Source organism: Cydia amplana, chromosome 2 (assembly GCF_948474715.1).
Source record: "Cydia amplana chromosome 2, ilCydAmpl1.1, whole genome shotgun sequence".
Taxonomy (NCBI): domain Eukaryota; kingdom Metazoa; phylum Arthropoda; class Insecta; order Lepidoptera; family Tortricidae; genus Cydia; species Cydia amplana.
The window spans coordinates 3408985-3433524 of record NC_086070.1 but is presented as its reverse complement, the minus strand read 5'-3'; the positions used below and the strand labels follow the sequence as shown (position 1 = coordinate 3433524).

General features: G+C 37.6%; 2 protein-coding genes across 2 annotated transcripts; both read right to left on the bottom strand.

Moving 5' to 3' along the window:
- Positions 1–17041: 17041 nt before the first annotated feature.
- LOC134656912 (uncharacterized) lies at positions 17042–18146 on the bottom strand. The gene is made up of 2 exons (XM_063512466.1): positions 17719–18146; positions 17042–17552 (listed from the first exon to the last, which is right to left on the bottom strand). The coding sequence occupies exons 1-2, from the start codon at positions 18139–18141 to the stop codon at positions 17049–17051; spliced, it is 927 nt and encodes a 308-aa protein (XP_063368536.1). The 5' UTR covers positions 18142–18146; the 3' UTR covers positions 17042–17048.
- A 744-nt stretch (positions 18147–18890) lies between these two features.
- LOC134655188 (uncharacterized) lies at positions 18891–20082 on the bottom strand. Its single transcript, XM_063510641.1, has 2 exons — positions 19644–20082; positions 18891–19337 (listed from the first exon to the last, which is right to left on the bottom strand). Exons 1-2 carry the CDS (start codon positions 20070–20072, stop codon positions 18891–18893), a joined length of 876 nt encoding a protein of 291 aa, XP_063366711.1. The 5' UTR covers positions 20073–20082.
- Between the last annotated feature and the right edge of the window lie 4458 nt (positions 20083–24540).

The window sequence follows — 24540 nt, the reverse complement described above, 5'->3', positions numbered from 1 at the left end:
ATAAACTCATGGTCACAATAATGGATGATACACAACCTTTAAATAAATATCAATTCATCTCTAAAGCGGATTTTTTTTAAAACTATTTTAACGTTAATACATCATTACGCTGTAGTCACCTACTCGTATGTTAATAATTGTTATAATCACGTCTTTTCTAAGTTAAACGTTCGAAGATCCACATGAACCTTTCTTTCTGCATCATCTAATATCTGACAAAAGGGCTTTTTAAAACACACTATAGGATACTGATACCGGATGGACTATGGGACTATGGGGTCCATAACATAAAGTCGTTAATCCTTAACTTTCTTAATCAAAATAGCAAAAATGCACATTAATTAAAATTCAGTTGCTAACGAAGGAGCAATATGAGATACTTTTAATGACTATTATTTACTCGGGAGTTTTAAAGCTACCTGCACCTTCATCATGCATTCTTTTTGAAATTTTCTTATAAATATGTAGGTAGTTATGTACTTACAAGCAATCACCAAAACTTATATCTGAAACATGTAATCGTCCCAAACTCATGAAATAAAATACTTTTTAATTCTATAACTTACGTTTCATAAAACGTAGGATTCAAGATAAACCTTAAAATCCCATTGTGGGTTAGTGGTACGTTAACACTTCTGATTTGTGAAGGTTCTTCTAGTATGGTTACTCTACTATTAATAATACAACAATGGAGGTACTTGCAGGTACTCTGATCTGACCAATCCTTCACGATGTGTCCTCTTTGACTGCCTCGACCCAAGTGAACGAACTGCACGAGCCTGTCCAACTGGCCTCGTGTCCCCACTACCTACCATGTTGCCAGTAGTATAATGTTATTTTCCCAATTACCCCTGTATTAATCGGGGTAACGCAATAATATTGCCACATTAAAATTATTATTTAACTGCTATCTTTAATGTAAACATAAATAAATCATGACAATAGGAACAGGTGGGTTAATGTACGAAATTCCTGGTAAGCATCCTTACTTTATACTATGTATTTATTGAAGACGCCGCCTTGCTTTCCTGACAATAACATCTCTTCCTGGAAGTCGTTGAAGAGAGTGCCAATCACTCCAACACCCTTCAAAACACAAGCCCTCGTCACAAGTGACACACATATACCTTACTGACTTCTTGATATTCTTACGTATGCATACATGGCATTGTCGTCGTGTTGTCCTAGTAAGAATACGAGGTAAGTGTACTACGTCCGTCCTTAGCCGCATGTCTTCCGGAATAGATGATGATGATGATGACGATATTTGTCGGGCGAGTGATGGCCAATGTGCCATTGTAAGTGAATTCGACAGCCTTTGTTGTTGTTGTTGAACATGATGAACTTGTGGACCATAGTAGTTGATGTACTCGATAGGTTTTACTGTAATAATTAGAGATTAAAAATTCAACAAATAAATTCGCGACAGACCCGAGAGTAATTTCGTCGAACTAATGCTTTGACTTTCACTCCACTTAGTGTTCTATAGGATGCAGTCACCAAATTAAACGACTCAATACTGTAGAGAGCACCTAGGGGCTCACTGATTACCAGTCCGCCGGACGATATCGGCCTGTCAGTTGTACGGAACTGCCAACTTTTTGTTCTAACTGACAGGCCGATATCGTCCGGCGGACTGTTAATCAGGCCCCTTAAAGGTGACATTCGAATGTCAACTGCAGCTGCATTTATGTTGCGGCATTACTACGGCGGCGTTAACGTTGCTGCTCAGATGAAATTACTTAATGAAATGAGTGACGTTCGCCAGTTTCGCCACCGCATCACTGCCGCGATTATGACGTTCAATACAACACACATTTTCCCAAAGAAATTAACAGATACAGCAGTAGCAGTAACACATATGCAGTCAAAGGTAAGATGATAAAATAAAACTAATACTTTGCATACATTTATGTATTCCAGAACTGAAAGTGAATAACGTATTGCAGAAACTTAATATTACCTAAATCAAACCTGTAGAATAGATAGAGCGACTAGCATATTTAGCCGTATTTTTAACAGAAAATAATTTCAATTAAGTATTGATAACTTAGATCAAACATAATAATCTACTTTCCTCGACTTCTCTTATTTCTCCAGCGGCCATTTTACATACACAAAATTAATTGTAAAATATGTGATCACCAGAAAGGATTCAGACTTAAATATGTGTTAGAATATAACGTAAGTATTGGTTTAACTTAATTTAAAAACAGAATTTTCGGTATAGGTTCTTCGCTGACTTCACATAGCCAATGAATACATTTTTTATCAATAAAAGACCTGAGGCCCGTTCTCAAAAGCTTGTAACTTGTAATAAAAGCGGATGTCACTTTTTGGCAGCTTTTGTTAGAAAGGGACTTCCACTTGTATTTCCCAGAAAGAACAATTTATTTCATGACAACATACACCCCATCTTTGCTCTTATGTATACTAGGCGGCGGATGATTGTGCTCTGAATTCAAATAAAGTATCTTATTACTGTCAACTAGTTTAACCTTTGCTTTACATTTCAGACGGACACTTCTTGAGCAGTTGTAGTTCCCTGACTGCCTGACGTGGAAGGTGTAGCCGTCGACCAATAGGAGGTCGTTACCTCGCCCGGTGGAGATGAATACTGCTTCTAAAAAAATACGTAATATAAATGTATACGCAATACATAAATGTACTTTCTGCTTGATACAAAAATTACTATGAAGTGGCGCATCGTTACAGGTGAATAATATCCAATGTGACTTGGAATTGGAACTCCGTTAGCAGTTTAAGAAGTCATACAGTAGATGTCACTAGGCGCCTCCCTAAGGCGCATATGAAGGATATGGTGAAAATATTCGCTGTCATCAGGTAAGTATCGGTAGCTTAATTGGACGAGCGATAGGCTAGTGATCCAGTCGCGAATTCGAGTCTCGCCCAAGACGGTGAGTTTTTCCACTTTTCCTTTATTTCTTTCTATCATTCTGGTATCGTTGGCAGACGAATAATTAAACAAAACAGGTATTATTTGGTATTTTACTCATTTCAACATTTTAGGACCATTTTAGCATTTATATGTATACCTAACTTACAGCCGCTGTCCTACATATAGTTAACTTAAGTGCAGAAATCATGTCGTAGCTAAAATACACGTACTGATACAAAAGTTAGGTACGTAACTAGTTACTAAACATACCTTAAATCAAGAAAATACTATTGGTCTATCACTAAATTCAGGCGTTTGGTATTATATATTACGTTTAGTCCAACAATTCAGTTCCTCTACAAAACTATTTTAGCAACCGTCTGAGGTATTTTTCAGATTCAAACACTTTTTTATCTACCCCGGCTTCGCACGGGTTGCACAAAACTTTAACAAATTATACACCTAAACCTTCCTCAAGAATCACTCTATTGATAGGTGAAAACCGCACGAAAATCCGTTCTCTAGTTTTTAAATTTGTCACGAACATATCAGTAAATACACACAAACAGACAAACACGTTGGGGGACTTTGTTTTATAAGATCTAGTGATTACGAGTATGTTGGACAAAGTAATCCCCGCTCTTAGTTTTATGGATAGCAGGCGGCTCATGATTGTGCTCCTCATCTACCGAAACTATACTATTTCTATCATCCAACTTTACTTTAGCTCTACATTTTAACTTGATTTTTCTAGAACAATAATAGTTTCCACGCGGCTGTTGGCTGTACGTGTAGCCGTTGACCATTAGGAGATTCTTGCCTCTGCCTGTCGGTATGAAGACAGCCTCTAAAACACATTGAAAAACCAATTTCTATAAACAAAATTGTTGGACAAGGGTCCTGTTTTATAGTGTAACAGATCTTTGAAAAATGTGTCAATCTAATAAATACTACTAATATAATTAATACTTACTATATACTGAACCTTAAGTCAACGAGTTTCTGTAGTATAAGCATTAAGCAACTTACATAATTAAATACAAGCTTTTCAATAAAATTGTTGCATACAAAAAAGTACTTAAGTAGCGAAATGAGAAAATTTTAGGACTCAAAGTGAAAAAGGTCACAAAAACAGCGGTTTACGCTCATCGCCTTTTGACATATTAAAACCTAGTATGTACCTAATTATTATAAGTACAACTCCGCAAGCTAATCTGAGAAAATATGAATAATAATACAATACAATCCGACTTAAGGGGCCACTGATTAACAGTCCGCCGGACGGTATCGGCCTGTCAGTTGTTCGGAACTCAACTTTTTTAACCGACTTCCAAATCTAAAAGGAGGAGGTTATCAATTCGGTTGTGTTTTTTTATTTTATTTTTTATTTTTTTTTATTACCTTTTATTTTTTTTTATGTTTGTTACTCCATATCTCCGTCATTACTGGACCGATTTTGAAAATTATTTTTTTGATACAAAAACGGGACCAATCTGTATGCATATACATACAATATGCATACAGATTGGTCCCGTTTTTGTCAAAACCCAGTTTTGATGATGGGATCCATGAGGAATCGAGGGAACTCCTCAAATCTTAAAGGCACACATATAGTGATTTTTGTATTTTTATCAACAAATCAAGCATATACATTCAAAAAAGTGACATTTGATGAAGTGGAACTGCTGATGATGATCAGAACGGAACTCTTCAACGATGCATAGCACACGTCTGACGATTTGTCCTCTTCGTTATGTTTGTTAAGCAAGTTAAGTTTTTAAGCTACATTTTTGTCAAGCTCGAGTGCTGATGATGGGATCCATGAGGAATCGAGGGAACTCCTCAAATCTTAAAGGCATGCGTATAGAGATTTTTGTATTTTCATCAACAAATCAAGCATATACATAAAAAAAGTGACATTTGATGAAGTGGAACTGCTGATGATGATCAGAACAGAACTCTTCAACGACGCATAGTTCACGTTTGGCGATTTGTCCTCTTCGTTATGTTTGTTAAGCAAGTTAAGTTTTTAAGCCACAATTTTGTCAAGCTCGAGTTCTGATGATGGGATCCACGAGGAATCGAGGGAACTCCTCCAATCTTAAAGGCATGCGTATAGAGATTTTTGTATTTTCATCAGAAAATCGAGCATTTTCATTAAAAACTGTCGCATTTGATGAAGTGGAACTGCTGATGATGATCATAACGGAACTCTTCAACGACGCATAGCTCGCATTTGGCGATTTGTCCTTTTCGTTATGTTTGTTAAGCAAGTTAGGTTTTTAGACACATTTATGTCAATCTCAAGTCCTGAACATGGTATCCATGAGGAATCGAGGGAACTTCTCAAATCTTAAAGGCATCCGTATAGAATTTTATATATTTTCATCAGAAAATCAAGCATTTACATTAAAAACTGTGGCATTTGATGAAGTGGAACTGCTGATGATGATCAGAACAGAACTCCTCAACGACGCATAGTACACGTTTTGTGATTTTCAATTTCGATTTTGACTTGGATTGGGCCCCGGACTCCGGACTCGGACCCGTACTCGGACTCGGACCCAGACCCGGACCTTGACCCGGAAAACCACTATGATACCTAAACTAAATCAACCACTATGATTACCATAAAATGTATACATATTACCAAATAAAGTATAAGCACCGTTAAGTGGGTTAGGCTAGTAGTTAGAGAAGTCGGTTTTTTTCTATTAAAGATTATGTTCTAACTAACAGGCCGATACCGTCCGGCGGACTGTTAATCAGTGGGCCCCTTTAAGCTGGGTGTACACAGACAGTTACTTTCAGCTATTGCAGGACTGCTAACAATACCGTGGAGAATACATTTAATGATAAGCATATTAAAATAAATGTACCATCATTTATTTTAAACATATTTGGATAATACAATTATTATTTTACATTAGGAACCAGTACCAATGCAATAAAGTAGGTAATAATAGGTAATTGAAAACATATTACTATGATCATTCAATTAAATAGTACACTTCATTTTACTCTAAAAATCTACACTTGCACAATTTAAAGAGCTCTGAAGTACAAGTAAACTTATTACAGTAAAATCGAATAGATTGTTGCACATTATTAAATTGTATAACGATAATATCGACAGTCGATAAATAGAATATCCCTAGTAAGTAGTCAAAACGTCCAAGCTGATAAACAAGACCAAGTGCGGGTATAGTTCGAGTTGATGAGATGATGACCACGGGGACAACGCCGTGCCCAAACGTCGGAGGTAAATCTCAAAACTTAAATACGCGAAGTCCCGTTGTACAATTTAATAATCGAATCGACCTTCATGAATCATGAGTACCACATTTTCAAAAAGGCTTTTATAGTGGCCTATGTGACGAGTTGCCTTTGGATTTCCCTTAAAACAGAGGATCATGGTTGTGCTCCTCATAGGCGTATATGATTGCATTATCAGCATCGACCTTCACTTTCGCTTTACACTTCAACACGGTTTTCTTCGAGCAGTAGTAGTTTCCGTGGGTCATCAGACTGTAAGTGTGACGGTTATATATGAGAAGCTTCTTTCCTTTCCTCGTCGGTATGAACGTTGGACCTAAAACAAATAATTTAAAAAGGATTAGTATTTTTATTTTAACCCATTCACGGCCAAGAGCCACCATACAAACCGTTTTTAGCTAAAACGTATGACTCAGCTTATGGGTCTCGAGCCTGGCGCGCACGGTAAATAAATCGCCGCATATATGAAGCCGGTCAGTTGAACAACATTATGCAACATTTTTACTAACCACCTTTTTTCTGTGCCTATCAAAAAATTACTAATTATTGCAGTTTGTAGGAATGAACATTTTTACTTTGTACGAGCTTTTAATATCAGACCAGCCTGTGCAACTGTTAAGTTAAACGTTATAATTTCATAGAAGTTTGACATTTAAATTACACTTACTCAGCCAGTGCAACTTAGCAGTCTGACTTTATTTAATTTGCCGTGTTTGTTGTTGTTATTTTAGGGGGTAAATTTTGAAAGTTAAATTAGACCCGTTTCCCCGAAATTTTACATACATATGTAAATCGGATGACAATGCAATATGCAATATTAAGATGATATGGAGCTGATCTGATGATGAAGACAGGATGGCCATGGGAACTCTGTGATAAAACAACGCAAAATAATTGTGTTTAGGGTTGTTACAAGTGTCTCGATAAGTATTAGTTGCATGTGGAAAACAAAGTACAGTCACCGATAAAACATGAAATGAACTGAACATAAAAACAACTTGTTGTTTGAAATGATAACATTTATTAATTTTATTATAAACAGGTTAAAGATATAGAGTTCAATCATTTACATAATATAATATTTAATAAGGACCATGGGCAACGTTGTATGGAGCCTGGACCCAACGCCAACAGAAATGAGAGTAACGTCATTAGATAGGTATTTCTATGTAGGTACTTCATTTTGTTTTATGGGCACCAAGCGGAATTCCATTGCAGAACTGAGATATTGGTATTTTAGCCAAAATGTCTTAACCCTTATTACCTAGGGCAAATAAAAAGTCCTCCACTTTCGTCTTAGTTAACAAAGTACTTATATTCGACTTGTGACTTATTGTAAGTGTTAAATACTAACTTAAAACTACTTTTCCCTCGAGTTTATCGTGGTAATTGACAAAACATATTCCTGGGCATAGACCTGGTTCATTTGGGCATATAGGGCAATACTGTGAAGTATTAACCCTTTTTTTATTATTCATGTAGCACATGACGCATCTTTTTCGCTTAACTCTATTTTTGCCGTCACGCGGCAATTTAAAAGAGGCGTGACGGAGGCTGGGTGAAAATACAGGCCTTGGCAAACTGTTGGCTGTGCCGCTTTTAACCAGTACACCTATAAAAAAAGGAATTTATAATTTAATTTATTTAGTAATGTGTGATGGGGACACGTTCGCCAAGGCGGGGGTGGCCTCATACAACTCCCTTGTTCCAGACAGAAGCAAGGTTTCCTAGTTAGCTCAGAGGAGAGAGAGGGTGCAGGGCGACTAAAAGAAACACAGGTTAATGCTGTTATGCAAATCGGCGGGCTTTTATGCCGGTTCATTGAGAACTTGGCTTACTTATGTCTAGACGTCCTAACGGCTTCGTCACACAGTCGCGTTTTCCGGGCGGCGCTTGAGCGGGGCGTGGGGTTTTACATATAAAAGCGGCGCGCCCCGCTCAAGCGCCGCCCGGAAAACGCGCCTATGTGACGAAGCCTTAAGCTAGGTACGACGCGGAGGTGACTAGATATCGTAACGGTACGCACGGACCCTAAGCTACTCGCGAAGTGGGATCGACATCGCCTAAGAGTGAAAGGGGTGGCGTGACGGGAATAAGGCCTAAGAATTTACATGCTTCAAAGAAAACTTTTTTGGGTGCAGACTGTACCGTCCGTTTTCGAAAGATACATCAACCATCGAATCATGGTTATGCGTTTCATTTGCATACAGAATGGTCTTGTCTAGATGCAACTTCACTTTAGCCTTACACTTTTTCGAAACTTTCTTCGAACAATAATAATTTCCCTTGGCCATTAACCCCATTAAACTGTATGTAAAACCATTGTAATATAGAAGCTGGTTTCCTTTTGCTGTCGGTATGAATATTGGACCTGAAAGAAGAACATTAAATTACATTTGCTAAAAGTTTACAACAATATCATAAGCCAAAATCTACGAATATAAAAAGGTATGCATCTACTAAATGATGAATTATGATCCTTAAGCATTCACAAAATACATATCCTTAAAGCAAAAAAGAATCAAAAACTTTACACCATTTATTTCGGTTTAAAAACCTCCAAAAAATTTAGGTATCGCTAGACAAATACACAAATAATATTTACCTATGCCTAGTTGTACCATAACGAATTGTGTTCAGAACGCATCCTATGTGACGTCATGGACGGCCGATTGCGTCCGTAATTCGAAGATCGGCAACGATCGAATGCGTATATAACGTCCGCCGACAGCAGCCAACGGCAATCTTCCAAAATACATTAAACGACAAACTCTTAGTTGTACTGTATTAATTTAATCATATTTTACAAATAAATCTTTGTACACAAGTTAAAATAACATGTCTTCATTGAAGATCCACTTAGGCATCCCTGCACCACTAGAAAGGAGCCTAGGCCTCAACAAATTGCATAAAATTATCCCTAACGTAACTTAATCTTAGCGCAACTATTGGCAACGGCAAAATACTGTCCATCTTTAGTTTTATGTATCGTCGGAGGCTCATGGTTGTGGAACTCCTGCACATCCACAATAACATTATCCTTGTCCAGTTTCACTCTGGCTTTGCACTTCATCAAGTACTTCCGAGTGCAGTAGTAAATGCCACAATTGCTTTGGTTGTAAGTGTGCCCGTTGTATAATAGAATCTTGTTGCCTCTACTTGACGGTATGAACATGGGTCCTATAAGAAAATTAATAATGTTTTAACAGGCAGTTAAAACAGTTAAATTGACTTGATTTTGGACCAGGGGCCCGTTTCTCAAAAGCTTGTAACTTGTAATACAAGTGGAAGTCCCTTTCTAACAAAAGCTGTTAAAAAGTGACATCCTCTTGTATTACAAGTTACAATAAGCTCCAACATTTTAGCCCACTGACTACATTGTTTCAAAATTCCTTTAAAAATTAGGGTCATTCGGAACAGTAAAAAAATCATTGGCAGCATTTGTAAACCTATATTTATTTCTAGCAGCATATTAATAAAAATACTTATAACTTTACTAGGCTTAAGGGGCCCACTGCTTACCAGTTCGCCGGACCATATCAGCGTGTTAGTTGTTCGGAGCTGTCACCTTTTGCGTTTAATTGTACAGGCTGAACTGGTAAACTGTGGGCCTCTTTAAAGCTTAACTAAATGGATATATAAATCCCCTCCTTCGTCCGGTGCATATTTGGAGGATGATGCGTGTGATTCTCCTGTAAATCGATGATGCAATTGTTCTCATCCAATTTAACCTTCGCCTTACATTTCAGCGTCTGTTTCTTCGAGCAATAGTAATTCCCTTTTCCCATCATGCTGTACGTGTAACGGTTGACCATGAGAAGATTTCCTCGTTTTGTAGAATAAATACTGCCTCTAAAAGAAAAAAAAATCTGTAAAAATACTGATTGTCTCAATAATCTCAATATACGCCAAGCGAACAATCAGGCGAATCCCTATTAAATATCTACATTATTAACTCACATTTATAGTCATCGCGAAATTAGTAAATAAATAAATATAAAAAAATTCGCGATAGTCGTCTGTCTATAAATGTGAGTTAATATGTGTTCAAAACGTGAAAGTTTTAAATACTAATCTACCTTATGTTTTTATTATACACTCATTCCCAACGACCCATTTTTAAGACAAAATGAACAGACCGTACTTGTTTGTTTACGTGTTTGTTTCGTAGAATGTGTGATAACTTAAAAAAAAGCATAGATATTTATTATATTTAGAAATAAAGCTCTATTTACTTATTAATATGTTTTTATTTGTTTAAAATGATATTTGAAAATTACAAATAAGTCATGCAAATTATTTTTAAACTCAAAATACTATAAATCGTAATAAAATTATCAAAGCAAATTATAAACTATTCAAAAAAAGCTCCACTTCCCTTTAAGAGCAAGGCAAGACACATTAAACCTCATTTTAGGAATTTAATATAAAAATAGTTTTACGTAGTCTGTGCGGAAAGAGAAGAGTCGTGGAATGTATGGGGCCCAATACATTCCACGACTTCTTTTTCCCAATCCCAACAGACACAATCAGTAGATAATTTATTGGTTGGCCAATTTCACTTTCTTTTAACCATTCTTCACTTTCTTCAGTTCATTCTGCAGCCCTTATATGGAAACACAATATTGCCCAGTATTGCTGACATATAAATTTGGAGGTTCGTGGTTGTGCTCGTATTTTGTTTCTACTACCTTATTATATCTGCCTAATTTCACTCTCGCTTCACATTTCTTCGTTTCTTTTCTCGTACAGCGGTAAACACCATCGTCATATTCCTTGAAAGTGTGCCCGTTATGCAATATAATTTTACCTCCTCTACCCGATGGTATAAATATGGGTTCTAGAAAAAAACCATAACTATTATTTTAATTTATATAATATTGTGAAGTAGATACTTCGAGAGTGGTGGGGCATGAGGTGTGGAGTGAAGAGAAACACGGCATTTATCAAATCAAAATCAAATATCATTAATTATCAGGCAACTAAGGCCTATTAGATACATACCTTACAAACTATCATACATACAATAATAAAAACCAGCCAAGTGCGAGTCGGACTCGCCCATGAAGGGTTCCGTAGGCGATTTATGACGTATTAAAAAAAAACTACTTACTAGATCTCGTTCAAACCAATTTTCGGTGGAAGTTTACATGGTAATGTACATCATATATTTTTTTTAGTTTTATCATTCTCTTATTTTAGAAGTTACAGGGGGGGGGGGACACATTTTACCACTTTGGAAGTGTCTCTCGCGCAAACTATTTAGTTTAGAAAAAAATGATATTAGAAACCTCAATATCATTTTTGAAGACCTATCCATAGATACCCCACACGTAGGGGTTTGATGAAAAAAATTTTTTTGAGTTTCAGTTCTAAGTATGGGGACCCCCAAAATTTATGGTTATTTTTTCTATTTTTGTGTGAAAATCTTAATGCGGTTCACAGAATTCAGTAATTCAGTAATTCAGTAATTTATTGCTTTCATAAGTACATTACATGGTGGTACAACAAAACAAGATCAGCTATGAGCCCTGCAAGGGCACTGCAATTTACATTCTTAATTAGCTTAATAACTAACTAAACTAATAAAATATAAATAATTAATAATACAATTTAAATAATAATAAAACATTAATAGTGTAGAATACATCTACTTACCAAGTTTCAACAGTATAGTTCTTATAGTTTCGGAGAAAAGTGGCTGTGACATACGGCTAAAAATTATTTTATTTCGGCGACACCGTGGTTTTTTGTTGTGTCGCCTGTTCCGGTGTGAGATTTATGGCGGAAGTTAGTATATATTAGCAGTCGGCGCTATCCTATTTACAATATTAGTGTCTAGACTAGGGTTTGCAATCCGGATCCGAAATGTATGAAATTATCCGGATCTGGATCCGGATCCGCGGATCTTCCCATACATTTCAGATCCGTCGTGCAAACCCTAGTCTAGACTAACGTCTCCAAAGGGCGTTATATGCAAAAGCGGCGCGCCCCGCTCATGCCCCGCCCGGAAAACGCGCCTGTATGACGAAGCCTTACAACTGCCGAGCACTAAGGCAAGCAGGATATACTCACATTTACAATAATCGCTTCATCGGGTCCTTATGACAGGAAAAATCTTAACACTGTATGATTACTATGTATTTACTATGGTCAATTTACAGCGACATCCAGGAGGATATTGGGTAATCCTTTAAATTGTACGAACATGCCCGTTTTTTTATGTTAAACTATTTGGGTACAAACTATATATATTTTTAGTGACACGTTACATGATATGACTGTGATTATTACAGGGTTCAGGAACGAGTTATGATGGGCCTACTAGCGCAATCTACACGCGATTGAACTATACATATGAGTTGACTATGTTTCATTAACAATATTCACATATTTGTTACAGTTTCGTGAAAGTGTGAGCACTACGAAACGCAGTCTCTTAATTTGTAAGCTTCGGGATCATTAATATTAAAGTACCTACTACTAGCGCCATCTAGTTTGCTCTATAGGAACTAACTATAAACTTATTGATATATTTGGATAAGTTCGAATTACAATATTATTTATACTAAATTCACCTGGTAATTATGTTTTTAATTAAAATATACATACATTTCAATAGTCATAAACATTTTAAACTTCGGGGTTTGTAATATGTAGTTAGGTATATATTTTAGGTATAAGTAGGTATATTCACATTTTTATTTCACCAAATTTTGTTTCCATAAAAGTGCAATAAAACGATATCTATTTTGTACAATATAATCAATACATATCCGTCTAAATTAAAAAATTCTATCATCCGTAATGATTTATTTTTATACATATTTATTGAATACTAATGTATTCACCAGCTTTAGTAACATGGAACTTGGGGGCCTCGTGATTATGCGTCCCTTTAATTTCTAATATTTTACCATTAGCATCCAGTTTCACTTTTGCTTTGCACTTCTTCGTATCCTTTTTAGAACAGTAGTAATTGCCTTTTCCCATCATGCTGTACGTGTAACGGTTGACCATGAGAAGAACTCCTCGATTTGTAGGAATAAATTCTGCTTCTAAAAGAAAAAAAAAACTGTGAAAGACTGATTCTATAATCTACGTCTAGCGACCAAGTGATTAGTTAAAAGAAGCTACAAAATATACAAGTTAGAAGTTTCGGTTCAGTATTCAGTATATTTCAGTATAATTATTGCATCATCATGTTGTTTTACCAGGTGTTAAGCATTTCATTTCTGGATCAAACATGAACCCTGTTAGGGCATAGAAATCTTATAACTATATCTTATATAAACGTATTACATAAAAAGGTTCGTAGTTTTGCGTATCAAGATACCTATTGTTTTTTCACTTTTGCTTTACATTTTTCTGTCCCTTTCATGTGCGGCACTTATTTGGAAAAACAGTAAGTAATCCCCATCTTTGGTAACATACAAATTAGAGCGTTCGAGGTTGTGCGTGTATTTTGTTTCTACTACCTTATTACCTGGTAATTATGTTTTTTCATCACACTTGCTCGAAAAAGAGCTAATCTGCCGTATTCGAACTTCAAGATATTCACAAGAGACGACACGTACTAGATCCATTCTAGATACGTTATAGTTTAGATTTCAACTAGATCTCTTTTGCAGCTCAATTCGGGCAACCAATGTCACTTTTATGTTAAAATATCGTATGAACGAACGATTTCCATGAGATATCTATTAGATGTGACTTTGATGAGTATCTCCAGAGTCTTCTTCTTCTTCTTCATGTTAGGGGCTATATAAGGCTCCAAAGCCTATGTATCACTGCGACCATCGCTGATCTATTGTGATCGCCACCTACTACAACTCTCGATCCAAACCTGCAACTTCAAACAGCTGCAGGATCTTTTTGAACTCGAGAGACTTTACCTCCTCCGGGCGCAATATGTGCCCGCCCAGGATTAAGTCACGAGTACGCATTAGGCAAGGGCACTCTGTGAGGATGTGCAAGGGCGTCTCCTCTGCCTCCATACAGAGTCTGCACCGCCCCATGTCACGTTTCCCCATGGTGTGCATGTGCTTATTTAGGCAACAGTGCCCAGTAAGCACCCTTACCAAGTTGCGCAGTTGGTTCCTAGACAGCGCTAAGGCGATCGAGGACGCCTTTTTGCTGAAGGCCTTGATAAGCGCTTTGGAATGGTTCAAACCTGTTGTTTCCCTCCAGAGTTGAATTGTTGTGTATTGACAGTAGGTCTTTAGGGTGAGCCGCGTTAGGCTTTTGGGGATACCACAAAACGGCTCAGGACTGTAGTTTTTCCCTTTAGCCCCTGCTCGCGCGAGTTCGTCGGCCTTTTCGTTTCCTACGATACCCGCATGCCCTGGGACCCAACGTAGAACAACTTTGTTCCTGGCTCCAAGGTTGTTCAATAGTTGCCTGCAGTTCTCAACCAGCCTCGATGTGGTGACATCAGAGGTTAGGGCTAAGAGTGCCGCCTGGCTATCCGAATGGATATAGATTGTGTGATTACCGTAGTTGCTTTGCAGATTGATTGACGCACATTCTAGAATGGCGTATACCTCTGCCTGGAATATAGAGCAAAACCGTCCTAGGTTTAAGCTGATGCTTTCCCTAGGCGCTTCACCGTATACTCCGCAGCCTACTTCAGATCCGGATTTGGAGCCATCAGTGTACCACCTCAGGCTTCCTTCTTTCCACTTAATTTGACTGTTTGACCAGTCCTCCCTTTTGGGGACTTCCACTGAGTAAAGTTTGAGTGGACAAAATTTGGGTGCCATAGTGTCGGATGGCATCCCAAGAACAGGAATATCGTACACTGATTCCTTAAACAGTCTCAGAGTTTTCGATAACCAATTACCTCTCCTCGCGCCCGCTATTCTAAGCATACTAGATTTCGCCTCCAACTCCAGATGCAGGTGAAGGGGCGGTAGATTTAGTATGGCCTCTAGGGCTGCCGTCGGGGAGGATGACATGACTCCAGTGACGATGACACAGGCAGTTCTTTGCAGGCTGCTCTCCAGAGATCTCCAGAGTCGCGTAAATGTCAAATTTGATAGGCTAGATCTTAAAAATATCTTTAAAATAATGGATGTCTAGTTCAAAATCCGAATCGGGCCCAATTTCATCCAGGTGTACTGAAGGACAAAGGCAAGTTTTAATAGTTTTATTTCATGAATAACCATCGGAGTAACCGAAGACAATATAATTTATTTAATATTAATATATTGACCATCTTTAGTAACATGGAACTTGGGAGGTTCGTGATTATGCGTCTCTTTGATATCTAATATTTTATTGTTTGCGTCCAGTTTCACTTTTGCTTTACACTTCTTCGTATCCTTTTTAGAACAGTAGTAATTCCCGTGGCTCACCAAGCTATACGTATAGCCGTTGCATAATAGCATAACTCCTCTTTTCGCTGGTATAAATATTGGTCCTAAAACGAAAAACAAATGATTTGTGATGTGAAGTTTTATAATCATCTGGAGCGTAGCAAAGATAAGATAACAATAAGGTCTGTTAAGGGCTGTGTTGGGAAGGTAAGGACTGTTAAAGATGGATATAACTTTGTGTGTTGCACATGCAAGTTGCAACACACAACAGCGAATACAAAATATAATAAAAAAATAAGGTAAAATAAAATCTTCTCGTTCTTTAAACATTTATATTAAGAAGTTGAAAGTATAGTTGAAAGTATTTACGCAAAATAGGCGCAAGACGTCGAGTTGCGGAAAATCGCCCGAACTACAATACAATACAATAGTTGATACAGACTCGTATTTTATATCGTTTATAAATAGACTACTTTATCAATACCATCAGCGGTACTAAAACACCTACACACTGTAAACAAAAAGTACTTATTAAATTCTTGAATTAATTTCAGATTTCGTTTTAGGCAGATTTAAATTAAGTTGTAATGCTAAGGGCGGACCCTAGGGGCTGTTGGGTATATACCCAACAGCCCCTAGGGTCCGCCCTTAGCATTACAACTTAATTTAAATCTGCCTAAAACGAAATCTGCGACGAAGTTCTTTATACAAATAACTATCGTTCTTGGAGTAGATATATATTATGTTTATATACACAAAAATAATGTACAAATGGCGGACTTAATCCCTAATGGCATTCTCTACCAGTCAACTATCGGGCCAAACAAACAAACAAACGGGGGTTTATGTTTATACAATATGAATAGATTATTCTATGACATCTAAAGCGTACCGATAGTATATAATCGGGCGTATATTTGTAACCTACTGATTAAAACGCTTTCATTGGCTAAAGTTCATACATTCGACAAAATCAACTGGTAAAATATCATCTAACATTAGCATACATAATGATCAATGTTATATAAGTTCAAGTCAGTAATTTTGTTCTGTTAAATGTAAGATCGTAGGTATATACCCAACAGCCCCTAGGGTCCGCCCTTAGCATTACAACTTAATTTAAATCTGCCTAAAACGAAATCTGCGACGAAGTTCTTTATACAAATAACTATCGTTCTTGGAGTAGATATATATTATGTTTATATACACAAAAATAATGTACAAATGGCGGACTTAATCCCTAATGGCATTCTCTACCAGTCAACTATCGGGCCAAACAAACAAACAAACGGGGGTTTATGTTTATACAATATGAATAGATCATCAAATTTCTATGACATCTAAAGCGTACCGATAGTATATAATCGGGCGTATATTTGTAACCTACTGATTAAAACGCTTTCATTGGCTAAAGTTCATACATTCGACAAAATCAACTGGTAAAATATCATCTAACATTAGCATACATAATGATCAATGTTATATAAGTTCAAGTCAGTAATTTTGTTCTGTTAAATGTAAGATCGTAGGATCTAGGTATTTTACATAACCGACACTTAAGTTTCTGGGGGCTCAATACAGACCCAGATTTTCGGCTTAGGTTGACTTTCAGCGTTTGTGTCTCTAGATGTACCCGGACGAATATCGCCATGGCGTTTTAAAGAGCTGAGGTCAGCTCCCGAATCCGGCAAAAGCGACGCCGATGTGCGCCTAAAACAATGGCCAGTGTAATCTTGAGGGTCTTGAAGTTTCAAATACGTTGCGATCTCTCGCGGTGTCCCGCCTATCTTATTTACGCCCATAGGCTGTCTTATACACTTGCCCTTGTGATACTGCAAGAAGAATCGGTCCGTTTTTGTATTGGGTGGCCGTAAAGATTGGTACTGTTCGATAATCTTGACATAATCCTCACGAACGACAAAGGATCTGTCAGTACTCGTCTTTGAGTTTGGCAGTTTTATTAATAGCAGGGTGTCTGAATGTTTTTCGATGCCATCGACAGTAAGGTTCATGAGTTCATTAGTACGGCATCCTCCGTTTATTCCGATTATGAGGATGACCTGCATAAAAGAATAGACATGAGACATGACTAATAGTAAAATTAATTACCGACTAAGACATAAGTTACAAACAAAAGAAAGAAAAGAAAAGTGATCTTAGTCGACAGTGGAGCCAACTTGCTATGCAAAAAGTGTCTGACGTTCATAAAATTTCAAAACAACTTACTTTCGCGCCAAGGTATATTATGTCCGGGGCTTCATTAATAAACTTATCTATGTCAGAGAATGTAAAAATTTTAGACTTTTTCGGGTTGTGTCCCACTTGCATTCCTTTCAAATACGTTATGAGTTCTGAATAATTCTCAATATGCACATCGTCCTTGATTTTCATCGTGGCCTTCAGCATCGAGTAAATACTCCACATTGTCGGCGGTTGCTTCGTCTGAGACAAATGCATGAAATACGATAATAGTACAGTTTCCGATAAAGTCTTTACATCATTTTCAAGCCGCCATTTATTGAAGTTATCGTATGCTCTAAAATATATCTCTCGAGATTTCTCCGGGAGGAAAGTTAATTCTGGGTCCTTCGATGTTCCTTTTAAATCATCTGGGTTTAAAATCCCCTCGTCATCGCTCGCCTCGGTCATGTTTGCTGAAATAATGAATTTAAGTTTAGCTATTACAAGAGACACAAATAAAACAATTGACAGTAATGAACGTGCCATACCATTACTTTTGAAGGGCGTTAGAATAAGCTCTTTACTACTATACTATTTTGTTATTAGTGTGCTACTGGGTACTGGTACTACACTAATAAAATGAAATGAATTATCTTTATTTTAGGTAACTAGTGGCTCATAAATATATTAGAATAGTTATTGTAAATTATTAATAAATATTTACAAAACTTGACTGTCCCACAGTAAGCTCAATAAGGCTTGTGTTCTGGGTGGGTAGGTACTCAGACAGCCAGACATACATATACTCATAATATGTACATTTTTATAAATGTGTACTTAAAAACATAGAAAACACCCATGACTCAGGAACAAATATACGTGCTCATCACACAAATAAATGCCATTACCTGGATTAATAATCTTAGAACTAAAAGCTACAAAACATGTTATGACAGCAAACATTTTTTTTTTGTTAATGGCGAAGACTCTTAAGACGTTAAGGTGACATTTGGCTAACGACGGATCGGATGAGAAAGTTCAATCCGTCGCTCATTTCATTAAGGACATTTTCAATGTTATCACCAACAGTTACGTTGCTACAGTAACGCCGCTGCAGTCGTCATCCCACTGTTACTTTCATTCGTGACCAAACCCAAAACTTAAGTTTCTAGGGGGTCAATAAAGACCGAGATTTTCGATTGAGGTTGACTTTCAATTCAACGTTTGTCTCGGACTTTCGGGCGGGTATTACCATCGCCTTTTAAAGAGCTGAGGTCAGCCCCCGAATCCGCCAAAAGCGAGGCCGATGTTCGCTTAAAACAATGCCCAGTGTAATCTTGAGGATTCGGAAGTTTTAAGTACGTTGCGATGTCTCGCGGTATCCCGCCTATCTTATTGCGACCCATAGGCTGTCCTGAACACTTGCCCTTGTGATACTGCAAGAAAAATCGGTCCGACTTTGCATTGGGCGGGCGTAGACATTGGTACTGCTCCACAATCTTGACGTATTCCTCGCGAACGACAAAGGATCTGTTAGTACTAGTCTTTGAGTTTGGCAGTTTTATTAATAGCAGGGTCTCTGAATGTTTCTCGATGCCATCGACGTTAAGACTCATGAGTTCATTGGTACGGCATCCTCCGTTTATTCCAATTATGAGGATGACCTGCATAAAAAAATACACATGAGTAACAGCAAAATTAATTACCGACTAAGACATAAGTCACAAACAAAAGAAAGAATAGTGATGTTAGTCGTAAGGCCCAAGATACACTTGTAAGTTTTACTTACGTAAATAGGGGACCCAACAGCTATACTAGAGAAGAATGAGAGATGAATATTGTTATCTCATTCTAACAAATAGCTTTGTCCCTACTTACGTAAGTAAAACTTACAAGTGTATCTCGGGCCATAGTGGGGCTAACTTGCTATGCAAAAGGTGTCACGTTCATAGAACTTCAAAACTACTTACTTTTGCGCCAAGGTATATTATGTCCGGGGCTTCATTAATAAACTTATCTATGTCAGAGAATGTAAACATTTTAGACTTTTTCGGGTTGTGTCCCACTTGCATTCCTTTCAAAAACGTTATGAGTTCTGAATAATTCTCAATATGCATATCATCTTTGATATTCATCGTGGCCTTCAGCATTGAGTAAATACTCCACATTGTGGGTGGTTGCTTCGTCTGAGACAAATGCATGAAATACGATAATAGTACAGTTTCCGACAAAGCGTATACACCATTTTCAACCCGCCATTTATTGAAATTATTGTATGCTCTAAAATATATCTCCCGAGATTTCTCCGGGAGGGAAGTTAAATCCGGGTCCTTTGGTGTTCCTTTTAAACCCTGTACGTATGGGTTTAAAATTTCCTCATCATCGCTCGTCTTAGTCATGTTTTCTGAAAATAATCCGAATTTAAGTTTAGCTATCACAAGAGACACAAATAAAACAATTGACAGTAATGAAGGTGCCATACCAATACTCAGAAAACAATTGATTTTGGCATACCATACTATTTTCAAGGGCGTTAGGATAAAATTTGCTACATATATTACTATTATTATATTTACTACTATTCTATTTTTAGTGTGCTACTGGGTACTGGTACTACACTAATGAGATGAAATCACAGATCTTTATTTCTGGCAACTAATAGACCTTCCGTTCTTTAGAACGTCTAGTTGTGCAAGGAAGAGTGGGAGGTGACAGGGCTAGAGGAAGATCGCCAACGAGATGGACCGACCAAATCAAAGCCAGTGTGTCGGCCACAGTAAGCGAATGCTCACGAAAAGCAGCTCTTCGGGAGGAATGGCGACGTGTCGTTAAGCAAGTCGCTCAAGTTTACATAACCAGGACCACTCTCTCAAGAGTGTAACGAAGAAGAAGAAGAAGACCTAGTAGAAGAAGAAACTAGAATACGACTGACGAGCTTCTCCACCTTCTAGAAGCTTTAGAAAATCTTTGTCACATCGCGGCCGGTGTTGATCCTTATGAACAGGTTACTAATAAAGATGTTACCACAATAAATTAAAAGAATGGTATTTATAATTTATCTTTTTTATTATAAATCAGGATACATAATCAAATGTAACAGAAAAACAGACAATGATGATATACCTAGTATCTATTTTACAAATACTATTTTCTGGCAGCAAACTACTCATAAATACCTAAAATATTTCCATATACCATATACCTAAACTAACCAAATTAAAGAAATATGTAACTCCCGTCTTTGGTCTCATGTATATTAGGCAGTTCATGCATGGGCATTGCGCGTTTGTTAATAATAAATGATTATTTTCATCCAATTACACTATAGAAACATTTCTGCTTTTGTTACGGACTGGTGTGGCGAAAAAACTATTTACACATTGTGTTCACGTGCGTTGAACATACGACTACATCAGCAGCAGAGCAAATTGGGACAACAAAACCGCCGACTACGGAAACGCACACGAACGTAACTTTTAATTGTATAGAATCACTCATATGCAGAATTTTTGTATAAATAGAATAATCATTGTAAATAAAATCTCTTTTTTCTCATTTGGACTCCGTGTTTACTTCATCAACCAGGTTACTCTCCGTCACTGTGGCATAAGACACCTTCACGCCTCAATTAGTTGCATGAGTCTGTGTAACTAGCAGTGACTATCCAAAACCCATTTACCCATATCCTTCCAACCTTCCGTCTGTACCCGTAGGTCGCAAAGGTGCAGACATCCCTGTTTATTATATTTATTTATATGTAAACTGAATCTATGGTAGGGCTAGGGAATTAGGGTTGTTTAGGGTTGACTAGGGCAATAGGAGTTAGGCATAATAGGTTTACAGCTCTCCCATAGATAAAGTTGGTTGAATCCCTTCCGGATTTAACATTTGGTCCTTCGAGCAACTTATGAACCGCGGCCCTCTTTGTCCCTTATTTGATTTGACTGACTGACACTTTGGAAAGCTGTGTACTGGTGTACTCAAAGCATCAGTGCGTGGTGGACTGAAGTACCTATACGTTAGTGTTCCCTGAGAAGGTACCCATATAGTAGCAAATCGGTCGCTGGCTTCCCACAAGCGGGTTCCACCAGTTGATTGAGAGTTGAGTTGCACATACTATATGCGAGGGCGCAGGGTCACTGACGTATTGACGTTGTAGGTAAATAGGAGTAGGTTAGGGAAAGTAGGGCATCAAGAAAGAAAAAAGAAGACTGAAGACACAATGGACGTGTTGCAGATCAACGAAGTAATCAAAAGCCAAGAAAAAGACTATTTGGATATCGAGAGGATATGGGATAACATCAAAAAAGACTCAAAAACACGTAAAACGCAGAAATACATCGACGAGAGAAGAGCATTACTGGACAGCATTTACGAACGCGCATTACAAAACCACAAGTTATTAGAAGATCAAGAACTAATGTCGACTCACAGATACATAACTTGCCGTTACTTCGACTCAAACATACAAAAGTCATATGACGCGGCCAAGGAACACTTGGCAGCACACGAAAAATATTTAAAAACACAAATTGACATCAAGTTGCCTCAAGCAAGTGGGCAAGACCACAAAACAAAAGACAAGACAACGACGGAAGGCTTTGGTACGACGCCAAAGTTATTTATCCAAAAATATCGACTTAACCAGCTCAAGAAAAAGTTATCAACTGCACAGACCGCTATTGTCGAGAAAAAACCGGCATGGCACTTACAAGGACTAGTAAAAAGTCTAGAAAAACAATTTCAAGAAATAGACGACAACCATATGTACTTACTTATGGAGCAAAGTACACTCAACGACGAATATTTTACAGACAATTTATTTGAAACCGCGCAAGGTGAATACGACTCAATAATGGACATTTTACAAGAAAAAATAAACGACAATTCGACTCAAAGTATGAAGACTACATCCACAAAATTACCCCGAATTACCATACCATATTTCACGGGAGGCTATGAATCATGGAATTCATTTTATGACTTATTCAAGAAAATTATTGACGACGACTGTACTATTTCGGTAACAGAAAAAATGCAATACCTAAAGACGCATGTTCGAGGCGAGGCAGAAAAGCTAATCAAGCATTTGACAGTGAACGAGGTCAACTATAAGGCAGCGCTCACACTACTAGCGAAACGATATAAGGACGAGCGACTTATTTCGCAGACATTTATAGACAAGTTACTTGATTTACCAAAAATTCAAGTGGCAAATGCAAAAATGTTACGCAATATGCACGACTGTATCAACGAAAGTTTGGAGGCATTAAAAAATCAAAGTATTGACATTTCTACGTGGGACCCAATACTATCTCGCATTGTAAGCCGAAAATGGGATTCAGACACTAATATGAAGTATGAGGACCAATTAGAAGATCCAACTAAAGTACAAAATTTTGAAAAAATGATGAAGTTTTTGGAAAAACGCTTTAAAAGTTTGGAATCGAGCAAACCACCTCAATATAGCTCAACGGGATCATCGTTACCACGGACTCAAGAAAAACCGTCATCATGGGGTGAGAAGAAAGGCTTATGTTGGTATTGCAAAGGCGAGCATAACATTCACCAGTGTTCGTCATTTAAAACGTTAAACGTCAATGACCGCATAAAAAATGTGCATGAAAAGCAAATGTGTTATACTTGCCTAATGCACGACAACAAAAAGCAGTGCGTCAGCCAAAAGTACAATAAGTGTGACACATGCGGTAAGGCTCATGCTACACTGTTACACAGAAACTTTAATGATTATTCATCAACGAAAAATCAGTCACGTAATTACGGTAATGACAATAATACAAATGGAACAAGACCAGAATCGTCTAAGTCAACATTTAGACCATCACCAAAACAGCCTCAACCAGAAAAAATTAATACGAATACATCGACTCACCAGACCGACAACAATAAAAAAACCGTGCTTCTAGCCACAGCCTTAGTACGGACGACAGCGTTAGACGGATCACCGCAGTTATTGCGGGTGTTATGTGACCAAGGATCTGAAGTTTCCTTATGCACTGAAGAATCAGCACAGCTTTTAGGGTTCCCAAGACAAAAAATAAAAGCAGAAATTAAAGGAATAGCCGATGAGAGGCCGAAAACCTCGAACTACAAGATTGACGCCACATTACGACCACGATTTTCAAGCGAGTACGCATTACAAACGTCACTGATCATACTACCGAAACTTACTGGGTCATTACCTAATCAAGATATAAAACCACTAAAGAATAAAAAAATTGAAAATAAAATACTTGCCGACCCTACTTATTACAAACGAGGTCCGATTGACATTATTTTGGGCGCAGAAGACTACAGCAAATTACTGTTACCTGGATTCGACAAGCTAGAAAACGGCGTCATCGCTCAAAATACAGAACTAGGGTGGATATTGAGCGGTCTAGGATTCACCGAAAGTTCAAAGGGACTAAAACTGACAAGCTTAGTCACGCGCTACGACGACACAGACTTCTCAAAATTTTGGGAGCTAGAAGAGGTCACAGATGACCATCAAATGAAAAACCTTGATTACCAATGTGAACAATTATATAACGACACAACACAACGAAACCCAGATGGGACCTATACAGTCAGACTTTTATTTAAGGACCCAGACCAGGACTACGGGAATACTAGACAAAAAGCGGTTGCCAGACTAATACAGCTTGAGAAAAGGCTAGGAAAAAATTCGAAATTACACCAGGAATATCACGACTTCATGAAAGAATACTACGATATGGGTCACATGACAAAAATAAACAAAGCAGACTACTACAATGGCAAGTTTTACATTCCACATCAGCCTGTAATTCGAGAAGAGGCATTGACCTCTAAACTACGTTGTGTATTCGACGCTAGTAGCAAATC

Bases quoted from the DNA above. Each gene is read 5' to 3' on its own strand.
- LOC134656912 (XM_063512466.1), bottom strand. From the start codon at position 18,141: ATGACCGAGGCGAGCGATGACGAGGGGATTTTAAACCCAGATGATTTA. The intron at 17,553-17,718 runs GTAAGTTGTTTT...TCTTTTATGCAG, and splicing joins TAATATACCTTGGCGCGAAA to GTCATCCTCATAATCGGAAT.
- LOC134655188 (XM_063510641.1), bottom strand. From the start codon at position 20,072: ATGACTAAGACGAGCGATGATGAGGAAATTTTAAACCCATACGTACAG. The intron at 19,338-19,643 runs GTAAGTAGTTTT...TTTTTTATGCAG, and splicing joins TAATATACCTTGGCGCAAAA to GTCATCCTCATAATTGGAAT.